At 34.1% G+C, this 15,673-nt stretch overlaps 1 protein-coding gene across 3 annotated transcripts in view; it reads right to left on the reverse strand.

The window, feature by feature from the left end:
- Window positions 1–9,774, reverse strand: part of LOC143239156 (protein spitz-like) — a 122,639-nt gene extending 112,865 nt beyond the window's left edge. For all 3 annotated transcript variants that reach the window (XM_076480012.1, XM_076480011.1, XM_076480009.1), the window contains exon 1: window positions 8,178–9,774. In XM_076480012.1, coding sequence (XP_076336127.1) covers window positions 8,178–8,181 — 4 coding nt within the window. In that variant the 5' untranslated portion in view covers window positions 8,182–9,774. The remainder of the gene's footprint in view (window positions 1–8,177) is intronic.
- Between the last annotated feature and the right edge of the window lie 5,899 nt (window positions 9,775–15,673).

The following is a 15,673-nucleotide window of genomic DNA, read 5'->3' on the forward strand; positions in this document are numbered from 1 at the left end:
ATATTCCACTCATTGCGGCCATGAATGCATTACATGAGGGGCAGTTAAATCCTACTATTCACTTAGAGTAACCCCAAATATTCTGATGAACAATGTTGGCTACCTGCCTTCCCTATAGCCTGTCAGCTCAAATTTAGGAGCGGTTAGCGCAGATAGCCCTCAAGCAGCTTCAGGTGACAGTCTGAAACGAAAGAAACAAGAAACATTCCTAAAGAAAAAACTGATAAAAACGATACAATCCAAACCCGATATCTCGAGTGGTTAGATAACCTTCGTGTTTAAACAAGGCTGAGATCTACAACATACAGGTACTACACGCCACAATATTGTTGGTATAAATCTGTTTAATGTCTGTATAGAGATGATAATGCCACCAAGTAGGTGTTACAGCTTAACAAGTTATAGTTTCAAAGGCGATAGAACTGAAGCTTTGTCTCAGTTGAACGCGTAGAAAATGTACGACAAGAAACTGTCTCTAAAACAAACACCTTACAATCTTATTACTCCCTCTCAACTCAGCGATAAATCTGTAGGCTTATGACACTACAAATCTGGTTTCGAAACCCATGGTGGGCAAAGCACAAATACCCAATTAGGGTGTTTTCTACTGACGAAAAGAAAATGAAACAGATTTGAATAAGCTAGCTTACTGGGAGCACTGGGTTTTACGAACCTAACTTTAGAATCACTAGATATAACTTACGTTGAGGCAAGTAATTTTTCTTTTTTATACTTAATGTTAGTTTTATTAGCAGGAGCGGTTAACATATTTAACTCCTGTAAATATCTTTTTTTTTTTTAATTTACGAATAAATTATTTTGGATTGGTATTGGGACTACGATTATTATATTTCACTTTCCTGAACCACTAGAAATATTACTGTCGCGAACAGATAAATTAACTTTTTTGTTTTATGACATTACCAACGAGTTATCTATATTACTTACTGTGTTACCTTTGTAAGTACATATTACAGAAGTATATTCACGTATTTATATTATTTACTGGGTTACTACTATAAGTACATATTACAGAAGTATATTCACGTATTTATATTATTTACTGGGTTACTACTATAAGTACATATTACAGAAGTATATTCACGTATTTATATTATTTACTGGGTTACTACTATAAGTACATATTACAGAAGTATATTCACGTATTTATATTATTTACTGGGTTACTACTATAAATACATATTATACCTACATTACTTGTTTGTTTGTTTGTTTTTGAATTTCGCACAAAGCTACATCAGGGTTATCTACGTTAGCCGTCCATAATTTATCAACGTAACACTGGAGGGAAGGCAACTAGTCATCACCGCCCACCGCCAACTCTTGGGCTACTCTTTTACCAACGAATAGTGGGATTGACCGTAACATTATAACGCCTCCACGGCTGAAAGGGCAAGCATGTTTGGTGCGACCGGATTACCCATCACACAAAGCTTCATGAAGTTAGAACTAGTAACATCTAAGAATTTCTTAAATTAATGTATCGAGACGTGACACGAAATTCACTAAGTAGAATTGTGTATAACATGTGATTAAAAAGTACACAACACATCTGATCCACAAAAACACTACATGTGTGATCCATATATACACTACATCTGTGGTCCACAAATACACACGTGTGTATGTATACCCAATTATGTTCATGTGCCTTGCTATTCGCTGTTCAAAATGAAAAAAATATACATCAACTCATACAGCCAGTTTATTATCAACATTTCAGAAACTTTTTGTTTGTTTGCTTTAACGAAAAGCTATTATCTGTATACCACGGAGAATCAATCTTCAGATCTCAGCCTTGCAATGGAAGTCCGTAAACTTACCACAGACCCACTGGAATACACAACTATACCACTACTTCAGAACATATTACACACATCTCAAGTGTATCACACTTTATCGGGTTTTTAAACGCTCTGCTTCCTGTATATTTTTATTATATTTTAATATACAAAAAAAAGGAAATTTATAAAAACGGTTATTTCAAATAGTTAATAAGAATAATTATTTATATACACAAACTTTACAAACTCACAAACAATATTTAGTTTTTTAACGATTTGTTTGTTTGTTTGTTTTGGAATTTTGCGCAAAGCTACAAGAGGGCTATATGCGCTAGCCGTCCCTAATTTTGCAGTGTATTGGGCTACTCTTTTACCAGCGAATAGTGGGATTGACCGTAACATTATAACACCCCCACGGCTGAAAGGGCGAGCATGTTTGGTATGACGGGAATTCGAACCCGCGACCCTCAGATTACGAGTCGAACGTATTAACCACCTGACCATACCGGACCATGTTTGATAATGAATATTTTATTGACGATCCAGGTCCACGAGGCGCAAATTACTTTTACGTTGATACACAGATACACTTCACTTACTGGAAAGCTACCTAGCTCTATTCTTGTTTGGCCTTACGTGATGTCCACTGCTAGTACAGCGGTAAGTCTTCGGATTTACAACGCTAAAATTAGGGGTTCGATTCACCTCGAAGGATACAGCAAATAGCCCGATGTAGCTTCGTTATAAGAAACACATACACATCTTACGTGACTTACAAGCTTACTTTTCACAGAGAAAGATAGTTATCTAATGTCCTCGTAGAAATATTAACGTCAGAAGTTAATTCTCGAAATTATAAACATTCCTGGTCAAATATCTGTAGTTTTCCGATTAACAAGCATTAATCACAATTATAGATTCCGAGGCTTATGGTATACTAACTTCAGCTAACCAACAATATTCTATCCATGTCTTTTGGGCGCGTTGATTTATACACTTTTAGGCGAGGTTTTGGAAAGTTCAGTTGGCAACAATACTGGCAGTCACTAGTACTTTACACACACAAATCGTACATTGTTGATTCTTATGCTCGTGAATCTTCCAAAAATTCATAGAACAGACGGAACTTGTGCAAAACACACTTAACAATATACGTTACATGTATCAAACTGAAACAAACGCAGATATTAAAAGAAATGTATAACAATAAATCCCTTACATTTGTTCGTAATTTAAAAAAACAAACAAATGGGTTACCTGTGTTATACTCGTATAAAAGGTATCAAAACTCGGTTTCTGGCCTCACAAGTCCGCAAACATACCGCTGTAATAACGTACACATCACTCTACAATGACCCGACTGAAACAGTATGACATTTATAACTCACAATCTGTGGGTTGCAGGTTCAAATCCTCATCACTAAATATGCTCACCCTTTCAGTCAAATAGGGCGCTACAATATGATGGTCAATTCCACTACTGATAAAAAGGATATCTCAAGCTTTGGCGATGGTTGTTGTTGACCCACTCTCCATCCTCTACTCTATCAATGTTAAATTAGGAACAGATAGCGTAAATAGCATTCAAGAAACTTTGAACAAATTTCAAAAGAAACCAGTAACGTCTTGGTTGGGTTATAACTTGAAAATATATTATTATATTCAATTACTAGTTTTAAATTTGATATACAAGTTTCATCTCTTTGAAAACCACTGACTAAGAAATCCCACTCTTAAGTACGATACTGTTTGAGAACCCGAACAGTAGTCTCTTACAAACAGCACGTTATGGCTATATATAATAATAAGAAATTCTAACTTCACCTTCCATAAGTATTGTAAGGTAAGGTTGTAACGAATGGATAATGCACGAAGTTTACATTAGAAAACCCAGGACTGAATTTTGGTTACTACTGCAGCCATGACAGTCATCGATATTTTGTCTTGTCACATAAAGCCAAAGTAACTCTCGTTAATGTAAAATGCTATTTGCTCGTGCAAATTATAATAATCTAAAAACAACCTTTACATAATTCCTTTTATCGAAATACGAAATGATCCTAACCTACAAATGTTCTCATATGTAGTAATTAAAATGGTTACCCGGGTATAGTCGTATACCTTATTATAAAAGATCGTTTTGTGCGTTTATATGAAACAAAAACACCAAACTATCTGTAAAGTCAGTCATAATTTTATAGAGGTTCATACGAATGAAATATCACCAAAACCTACACAGTACAGAAAAAAACAACAAAAAACAACTCCAACTAACATTTGAGTTTAACCACTATGTCTCCGGATAATAGATAAAGTGATTTGTTTTGTGCACGTGATATCTTACTGAGCTGTCATAGTAGAGGATACGTGTAGTATTTTCACAGTCACGGTTATTTTCCACAACACGCCAGTTGATAATAAAAACAAATAAAATATACCTGTGTGAAAGCGCGTTTGTTACCGTGAGCGCACTAGCTTCTAAAGTGTAAAACAGGTTTTTAATATTAAAATACCGCTTCACATAAAAGTTACAAAGAAACCCATAGCAAGGCCGTACAGAGTACTCTACAAACCACACATTTAACCTGCTTAAAATGGCTGGAAAGATTTCGAAAACCGCGGAAACAATGTCACGTATACAGATAAAATTAGGCTTACGTCGAAATGTGGATAGATTCAACTGTATCATCATTCGTATTTATTCTGTTGTAAGGAAAATCTCGTTTCCAATTCAGCTTACGCCAATTACACGAAAACCAGAAAGTGGGATGGCTATATATATTTATATGAAACAATAATATAATCCAGTGTATGTATATATACACATATTTAAATTGGCCTAGAGATTTCCCTGTAACTTTTAACTTTATGCGGGGAAAAAATCTTCCCTGGTTATTGGGATAAGTTTTTTATTTTTTATATTCTATGCCAACTTTTTGTGCTTAAAATTATTTGATATAAAACAACAGCTAGTATAAATAGTTTATATAATATAGTTATTCCATTCAAATATTATTGTTAATAATCGGTTTTCATCTAAACCATTCCCTGACGAGGCTTACAACAAGCGGCGCAAATAGCCTAGTTGCTTTGCGCTATAAAACGCCAAACCCACCCACTTACAACTAGCGGGTTGCTTAACTGTATATTAAAACAGCTGGTTAACAGCTTAGGTTAACAGGTTAAAAAGGATGAAGATGACGTAGGAAGGTCGAAACGCTGTTCTCTGCTTTATTAATAAAAGTGTTAATACCCATAACAGCAGTTCTGAGATACATTTTTATTTCAAGTGGGTTTCTCGTCATCAAGGGTTGCTTAACTAATTGTCACCAAACTTGATATGTGCCCTAGGACCATAATGGGAGTGTCATAAGGTGAGACCTGAGCCTCGTATGGCTTCCCCCGTTTGTCAGCTAATAAATTAAAGAAGCACGTTAACACGGGCCAAGTAACATCCTCCACTGATACAATTAGCCAATGTGTTAAATTCCTAGGACTTAACTTTGATTAACTTTGTAATTAAACTTACAGCGTTCTATAATCAGAACAAAAAAACTGATCTAGATATAAATTTGTGGCTTGTACATTTGTTTTTGAATTCCGCGCTAAACTACACGAAGACTAACTACGCTAGCCTCCCCTAATTTAGCAGTGTAAAACTAGAAAGAAGGCAGCTAGTCGTCACCACACACCGCCAATTCTTGGGCTACTCTTTTTCCAACGAACAGTGAGATTGGTCGTAACATTGTAAACATCCCCACGGATGAAAGGGCGGCCATGTTTGATATCACCGAGATTCGAATTCGCGACCTTCAGGTTACGAGTCAAGCGCCCTAACCACTTACAAATGCCGGGTCAAATTTATGGCTTAGAAAGTGTTTTGAACAAAGTTGCCAGACAATTATAAAACATTTATAAAAACCTATGCAATAGATTTGTAAATATTTTCCTTTTAACAAATGTTTTAATGCACGGTTTCCAACTAAACGTTCTTATGTATTTTCTGTTTCATGCTACGCGTTCAAATAAAATATATATATATATTTAAATGTAGTTTATAATGCTGGCTTCAGAATTATAAATTAGAAACTGTAGAAATAAAAATATTTTTATATTTTTAATCTGCTAGGTGAGGTCAGTTTATGTGAGGTTAGATCAAGTTATACTAATTAGTAAATAATTATATGGTTATTTAAATAAAAATTAATTATAACATTATTGCATTTTTTTTCTCTTTAAAAATCAATTCTTTAAATTTCAATTTATGTTTCTGAAATCAGCAAAAAATTAAAATATTTGGAATGTGATTAAAAACCAATAGTAACGTGACTGATTCCTATCTCTCACTGCGAGTTCGTTTGACACCGTAGGTGCAAGAATGGTGTATTCAAGAAAATATATACGAATATTTCTGAATTTGCACATTGCATTTGTTACTTTGCCACTAGATACACTGTCTTGATCTTTTGTAACCCTTTTAAATACATAGATGTATATACATATGTAATACTAAAGATAATTCCTCCGTTTCGTAAACAAAAGAAAAATATGTATAATATTCATTTTCATTTCTTCAAATTGTAATTTATATCTCTGACATCTTCAGCATTAAAAACTACATTCAAAATTTTATTTTTTTCTATTTGAACATGTCTTACTTTTCTTTCCTATTTTCATCCATATGTATAATTTTAATTCCCTTTTCATAGATGGTGGAACCAGGGGTGGTGCTACGAGCACGTAAAACCCACCTCCCATCAATTTTGATCCGGTAGTGAGGTGCCCCTTTAAATGGGGAATAGAAAATTGTGTATAATTACGATGGGAAGTTACCGTTTCAATATGGATTTCAATAGTTAATCTATCACGTGCGGTGCCCCTGAACGTTGGAACACTCCACCTCAATTCATATTTGTTCCACCTCCTATACCTCTTTCTTTTACGACTGTTGTGAGTTTTTGTTTAAAATTACTGTATAAAAGACATAATTTAGTCTGACATTACTCAACATTCCCATGGATAATTATATTATCCATCACCCATGCTTCGACTGTTTTTATCTGACCGAATATTAAGACTTTTATCGTCACGTCTATGGTGCATCCATACCCTCAAGGTGCGGAGTACGTTGCTGAGGCAATATATCGCGAACCCTAACATTCACATCCCAGCATGCTAATCATTACGCTATCTCCGGACCAAATATAAAGTCATAACGACAACAACCGAAAAACCTCAATCAAACACCATAGTTAAAATTACGATTGTTTTACATATTTACATTACACACTAACAAAATTTCACTAAGTTTTTAACATAAAAAATATATCTACAAATGTTTAACTTTTAACGACCTCAAGTGCTCAGAATATCCGATGTAACAAATCTAATAACACGTCTACATATCTTACTACTGCTATTTACTTCTCTGTATATTTTTTATGGAAATTTATGCCCTAAAACATTTAAGAACAACAGGTGTCAGGAATGTGAGGTTCGACAGATGGCAACTAGACTAACCTCAGTTCAGGCTAACCACCTGCAAAATCAAACCAACAACCAGGTGCTCGCGGAATATTCCCCATTATAATCTTTATGAATTCCTGGTTCTTTTCAATGAGAAAGTAGAAACTGTACAAGCAATGTTATCAATCTACTATATTTACAAAAGCATTCCACAGTCTAGCTTCCTTTCACACAGCTATGCATCAGCACTCCGAAACACTATCCAACAAGAAAAATGTCGGTGAGCGTGCTTTTACAAGTTTTAGAGGGAATGTATGCATATTTCCGTCTAAACTTGTAATTAAATAGTTTCCACTAACTAACACTGGCCTCGCTTTCCTCTCATTATGTAGATGTACGCAAACAGTTCAAATTGCAAACCTCATCATTCATAAACAGACTTATTACCTCACTAATTTCTTAATTGTATCTCGGGGCGTCTGGTATGGGTATTAACACTTTACTAATAAAGCAGAGGCCAAAACGTTGTTCTCTGATTTATTAGTAAAATAGTAATACCCCTACCAGCTGTCCTGAGATACATTTTTACTTCAAGTAGCTTTCTCGTCATCAAAAATAATTTCTTATTGTATCTGTGGTTAATGAAATATTTCAATTACACATTTTATACCTCAAATCGTTTAACTGATATCTTACAAACCCACGCACTTAATTCAACACGCTACTTCACGATTACCACTTTAGCTGATGGTGTTTTATCACGTGATCTAGACTGTCACTTAACATAACGCCATGCGTGCTCTCAAATAGGCCTAAATTTCACGCGAGGTGCAACGACCACGTTTGCGGTGGTATGTTAAACTTGAGGAAATAAATTATAAAAAAAAGTAAAACATAATAACTTACCCATGTTATACGTATTATAGGTCAAACAACTGGTCGTTGAATAAAATAAAATTCGTTTTTTTTTTTTTTCGTTTTTCCTGTGGTGCTAACAATCACCAGTAGGGATAAAATAAATCGCGAAACAAGGGGTATTTTCGCAAGAAGTTACCTGCAGTCACCATTTTGATCGACGAAAGTAAGAAAGGTTGCGCAAGCGCTGTTGTTTTAGTTGTTGCTGCCATCTATTGAGTGCATTGTAAAATAACATATTTATGGGATATAGTGAAAAATATTTTGAATTTCACGCAAAGCTATTCGAAGCTTTTTTGATTTTACAATAAAACCATATTTAACTACATGCTGTGGGAAATACATAAACTTTCCGATGTCCTGTCGTTATTTGAAGGCTTGCTACATTAGCTGACTCTAAATTCAAAGTGATAGACTAAAGGGAAGGATGTTTGTCAACACCACCCAACGCTAACTCTTAAGTTACTGATGAAAACTAGGAATGACAGTCTCATTTTACTGTTCAATTCTGATAGAAAAAGCATATTCGGTGACAAGTTTCCATCCCACGTATTGGAAGTTGAGGAAACTAACCGCCAAAACGGTAGTAAATATAAACTTCAACTTACAACTATGTTAGTTTCTTCGCCATCATTTTACTGTAATTGATAAATATTAGATATTTTGGTTTCTATATTGATATTGTTTAATATCTTGAATGGTTTTTCTGTGATTCGTCAGTAACATAATACAGCCTTCCACAGAAACTAGCAGTTACAGCTGCCCAGAGGGCGGGTTTGTTTGTTTGTTTTTTGAATTTCGCACAAAGCTACTCGATGGCTATCTGTGCTAGCTGTCCCTAATTTAGCAGTGTAAGACTAGAGGGAAGGCAGCTAGTCATCACCACCCACCGCCAACTCTTGGGCAACTCTTTTACCAACGAATAGTAGGATTAACCGTCACTATAACGCCCACACGGCTGAAAGGGCGAGCATGTTTGACGCGACCGGGATGCGAACCCGCGACCCTCATATTACGAGTCGCACGCCTTACAACGCTTGGCCATGCCAGGCCCAGAGGGCGGGTTTTTCTGCTAGCAGATATAACAACACACAGATACCAATAAATCTTAGCAGTGAACAAACACACAGATAAACGACATCAAGATATAAAAACACTGGGTTACCAACAAAACAGATACCTTTACCGTGAGAATTGTAAAAAAAAAAACATTTCTTCACAGTTATGTTAACAAACTAAAGATAAACACTGCAACATGTACTCGGTTTGAACTAGTCTCATATTTTTATACAAACAATGTGTAGAAGCGATCCTGGCTCACGTAATCTGTTATTATTATTTTGCACAATGGGCTAGCTGCATTTTGTTAACTTCGAGGATTCGAACCCCGGTTTTTAGCTTTGTTAATCTGTAAACTCACATTTGGCTTATTGGAGAAAAATCTGAGTTGTAAACCAAACCTTACTATGCGAGTACAAAAAATAATATGGACGAAAGGGCGAAAAGAAATGCCGTAAAACAGTATTTATTAACCAAAAATATTTCAGTAATTAAATTTATTAATTTATTGTTAAAAAGTATCGTTGATAATTTAGATGGCGTCATAGTTTGAGCTGTTTTCTAACCGTTTAATTGATGTACGTAAACTAACTTCATACACGAGAGAAGTATTTTCCAGCGAAATATGATTTTATTGAATATGTATATATATATATAAACCTAACTTATTACCTACGGTTAACGTATATTAATTAGACGTCATGCCGGGTTGACACAAGAATTGGTGGAGTTGCAGTTCCAGAGTCACTATCGACCGTGATTTTTTTTGAAAAATTAGTACATTGCTATCGATAGACCCTGTGTAAGTATTAGTAAAAACTTGTCTGTTGAAACTGTACGAAGATAATACGATAACAATCTAAACTAAAAATTGACGATTGTATTTGTACATAAAATACATCTACATCACTTTTAGATTGTAAACAAGTGGCCTAGATGATAACGCACGAGAGGAAACTTTTGGAAGTATAATTTATTTTATTTTCAAGCGTTTCTTTATCAGTTACATAAAAGGGCAAATACTTTCATCTCCTGAAGAACTTGGACAGTGAATTATTGTTAAGCTCAAAGCTGTACAATGTGGGTTATCTGTGTGTGTCCACCACGAGTATCGAAACCAGATTTTTAGCATCGTAAGCCTGCATATGCATCTCTTAGCCACAGCGGAGACCTGAGTGGTTAGATCACGCTAACATTGGACACAAGTTGTTAATAATAAAACCTAGCTCATGGTCAAACACACCAAGGAATGTTCGTTCCTTATTGTTGTTACTTTGAAATTAAAGGTTCAATACTACTTATCAGCACTTTTCTATCACATTATCAGTAACATAAGGTAACGTTTTCTTTTCATTACCATAGTATTTGCTTTGTGTCTTTTTACGTTCGACAAAGACCAAAGGGCGTTTTGCTCTGAGCATATTAAACGAAACTGAGTGGAGTTTCTTAGCTTCACTGAGCCAGTAAGAAACGGATTACTCAAATCTTCACAACATACAGTGAGTGTCCTTTATCTTTGAAATGTTACGGTATGACAAAGAGGTGAAAACGGGCGCCATCTACCATACACATATAGAAGTATTTTAATTATTCTTTTATTATTTTTATTTTTACAAAATGCATCATTCAACACTTACCGAATAAGAATAAAGTCGCAACATACATAAAAAACAAAGGTTATTATCTCGTTAGCCCTAGTTTGCAAGTCAATTAAATCGAATTCGTGGGATTGGGTAGGCTATAGAGGGGTACCACGGTTTCCTGTATTTCAAGTTAGAACCACAAAAAATGTATTATAATAAATTGTTCCATCTTTTAACTTTAAGAAACCGTATGTTACATCCAACAAAACTTATTTCTCAATAAAGCTCAGCTACGAAAATGCGGGGCTTAGAGGGTTGGCGGACTGTGCTTTTCTTGCCAAAATAGCAGAAGTGTTCATATTCAGGTAGGTACCTTTCTTAATTGCACTAAAGCGGCAAGTAAGTTGTTTTATTTTTAGGTCTTTCTCGTTCATTTTTATCGACTAAACTCGTAAAAATTTCGAAAGAAGCCGACTTTATAGAACTGAAGACCCGAATATGGTAGTGCACAGCATTTGCGCCCGCCAACAAATTTTGTTTGGGATTTTGAATTGGGGCATAGGTTTGACTCTCTTAAACTCTTTCGCGACGGGTCACGGGTCAAAGGCCATGTCATCTCGTTTGTTGAATCGCATTCAACATTTTATTGAACTACTATTTCCTGAATTTATGTCAATAAGTTTGGAATCAAATTGTAGATTATAATTCAAACTTTAATAGTATATACGAGTTAATTTCTTAATTTAAAAGTAAATATTAAAAGAACACATCTAAATATAGATTTTGGTAAGTTACATGGTATGTTGAATGCTGTAGTGGTTCAACTTATATGTTTGTAATGTCAAAATACAAATACAATAGGCCTACTATTTGCTTTTTCGCATACAACAGTTTAATTCTGCATAATTTTCTTGTGTTTGTTTGTTTTTTAATTTTGCGCAAAGCTAAACGTGGGCTATCTGCGCTAGTCTTCCAAATTTAGCAGTGTAAGATTAGAGGGAAGACAGCTAGTAATTACCACCCATCGCCAACTCTTTTACCAACAAATGGTGGGATTGACCGTAACATTACAACGAGCATGTTTGGTGTGAACACCCAGATTACGAGTCGAGTGCCTTAACCATCTGGCCATGTCAGGCCTCTTTTGTGTGTGAAGTTAAATATATGATGTATTACTAGGTGTATAGTTAATGACATGTAACTAAATAAGCCTATAGTGCTATATACTAAATTAAATTGTAACTCAAACTTACCAAAAAATGGCATGTCTGCATAGAATCACAAATACGTAAAACATGTAAACGATAAAATTATCAGTTTGGCTAGCAGACGATACACACGCCTTTCATGCACCTTCACGTGAGGGTAGTGTGAACTGTGCTATGAACGCGGTGGAAAAACAAGGAAGCAAATAGAGGTTTTGAGTTATATATATATATAAAATTCGCAGATATTTAAATAAATGAAGTGGTAGTACATCATATATACATATATTTGATGTTTTTGAATATCCCATTGTAATGTTTTTACTATACATGAGTAAACATCGAATTATTAACAGTCAATTTTCAAATTCATGATGATGAGAAACCAACTTGATGTAAAAAAGTATTCCAAAGATGTCTGGTATGGGTATTAAAACTTTAATTAAAATAAACAATAGAACAACGTTTCAACATTCTGAGGTCATCTTCAGGTTAACAAAGAGAGTTTGCAATTGACCTTCGCTGGGCATGTCTTATGGATGAGAGTTTAAACAGGTATGAGATTGTAGGAGGCGTTGCAGATAGAGGCTATCTGCTGAGCCCACCCAGGGGAATAAAACCCCTGATTTTAGCGTTGTAAATCCGTAGACATACCTCTGTACTAACGGGGGCATTGCAGATAGATATTAGGTTATTGATTGATATAGGTATAAAGACGTTCCTTTGTATCTGTTTAATTTTTGTTTGAGCTCTTGTATAAGTAGGACTTCTTTGATTTTCCGTTTGTATTTGTTTCCCTACTTAGTGTGCTGTTGTTTTCTATTAAAAAATACTTTCGCACGTTTTTGAATACTCCAAATGAAATAAGCACAACATAACCATATTTCAGCATGACTTAAATAACGTTTTTCTTTAAATTAACTTGAAAGCAAGAGAAAAATATCCCAGAATTTCTAATTAAGAAAGAGAACAAACAAGTAATGAACTTTCTTAATTATCTGTTACACAAAATTCATGTTGAAAGAACGAAACTTTACCCAACAAACTATACTTTTTATAATAATATGTACAGTTTGTTTAGCTATTCCAGTAACTTAATCCCAGGTCTCAGCTTATGAACTAATAAGCAGTCAGTAAACAGTGGCCTTAGCGAAGATCTTAAACCAATAAAAATAATAAGCGGTAATTACAAATTTAATGACATTTCAAAACTGACAGCCTGTCTCCATAAATAAGAATATGTCGGTGATACTCCATAAATCACTTACAATTGTTATCTGTAAAAAACGTTGTTTAATTAGGGGAAGTGGCAGGATTTAACATCTCTCGGGGAAATGTATAATTATGGAGCTAACTCTATTATATGTACACAGTTTTCTTAAGTTTAATACAGTTTGGTTTGAAAAGCATCACATGGACTTTTTTTAGTTCAATCAGAAACAAAACTTGCATGTTTGTTAAGTGGCTCAGTAAACAATAGTTATATTCATTAATGTTACAGGTAGACAGATGACAATTTATAAAACTAGGTTTTTACAGGCAACTGTGGTTTCACAATAATTAAATAACATTAAAGTATTCGTTCTGTAACAAAAACATATCTAGTAGTATAAACTACATTATTTTTTGTGTGTACAGTATACAATTACGAAACACTTCATGATGTTATGTAACTTTTATATTTTTAAGCTAAGCTCGATTTTAATGGTATGTGACACAGCAACATTTAAAGCACTAGATAAGTTTGAGAGAACACTTGTAAACAACTAGTTTAAAAGAATTTTAAAGTTTATAAAATAAACATCAATTCAACGCACATATATCCCATCTGCAAAATAAACCAATAAAAGACAGTGCTACTTACTCAGTAACACACTTTTTAAAATTTTAAACTCCTACAGTAAAAGCCTATTTAGTTGTGGTAATAGCACACACACACAAAAGGATACTTTGGTTTGGATAGTCGACTCCTTGCAACTATATAGCACGTGGAATTTCATATCTTTGGACACTTAAGATGGCTTCCATACCTTTATATTACGTTAATAGCTGGTTGAGTTTCTATGGTTCATAGAGCTCCGAAGACAGGCCATTTCTCTCCATTCTATTCTGAATAATTCTGCGACAAGTTAAAAAGGTTTGAGGCAAAGCTAGCTTTTACACCATATGCAATGTTTATTCGTAATTGCCATACAAGAAAGTTGAATATTTATCACTTTTTATCTGATGTTTTGTTCCTTTTGCCAGAGCAAAAAACTTTAATCACGGTTATGACAAAGCAAACATCTTTTAATAACGGTTTAATTTCTAACTATCTTCATGACCTATAAAGGTCAAAACGTTGTTCTCTGCTTATCAATATTTAAAGTGCTAATACCCATACCAGCTGTTCCAAGATACAAATCTTAGTTTTATTAAATGCATTACTATTCATTTTCTAATCACTTTCACCTTCCCATTTTTAACCAAATAACTTTCTTCCAAAGTTAAATTACTTATGGAGCCATTTATGTAACCTTGGAAAAAAAAGAGAAAAAAGAGTGGTGAACCAACTTTACCATGATAAAGAATCAGAGCCACAGTGTGTTAAAACCTTTGTTTTTCTGTAATTTTGTTTTACAATTTCTGTAACTCTCTTTACCTAGTTTATATTAATTTTCAGAATTTTATAGCCATGATGCACATAACACTTCTAAAGAGATGTCTTTGAGTCACAATATCTTCATGGTCAGCTATGTCCAAAACTTTAATACCAGCTTCTGTGTTTCCACTTCAGGTCATTAATTCCTTCTACTACACAAAAACACCTACAGGTACGTTATTTAGTTGTAGAATTGTACAATATACTTTAAAAACAGTTACCATCTAAATACTGTAAATCAGAATATATACGATTATGATTACGAATTATGTAGGATGATTCTAAACATGAACTCAATCTTTTTCAACCAGTACAACAGGATATTTTATTCTCACAACTAATTGCATCTATAATAAGTTATTTTGTCCTGTGATAACCAAAATTTACCAATGTTGAACAAAGCCCTCCTACAGTACATTAAAAAAAACACAACCAAACTACACCATTTTTTGAAGACCTCATAAAATATGGGGCTTGTTCTTCAACATCTGATTCTTTAACTTATAACCATGTTCATATTGTACATTATGTTTAAGGACTTCTCGATATCCATAGTATAAAATGTTACACCTCTAACTATATATACTGGACTTCTTATGAAAGTATCTTCATTGCTATGTTAATGAAACTTATTGTCCATGAACAGAACAGTTCAGACATTAAAACTAGTAGTGGTAAAAGAAAACACGTACCTGATCTATTTATGACATACATTCCCATTTACATATTTAACACAGAACTCTTCAATGATTAATTAACATACTGTTTTCACTGATCTTCTTGGCATTGCTTCATATACTTCTCATTGTTAAGCTTTGTTTTAACACTGTTCCATACACTTAATTTTCTACTGATTCTCCAACAAGACTGTCTTTTTGAAAATCAAAGTAGCTTTTTACATAATTTTAGACCCACTTTATAGAATAAACTCTTTGGTAAGAAACTCTAGAACGTTTCTCTGCAAACATAATTTTCTTTGGTTTCTGGAAGCTTCAAGAC

Source organism: Tachypleus tridentatus, chromosome 13 (assembly GCF_004210375.1).
Source record: "Tachypleus tridentatus isolate NWPU-2018 chromosome 13, ASM421037v1, whole genome shotgun sequence".
In the NCBI taxonomy this organism is placed as follows: Eukaryota; Metazoa; Arthropoda; class Merostomata; order Xiphosura; family Limulidae; genus Tachypleus; species Tachypleus tridentatus.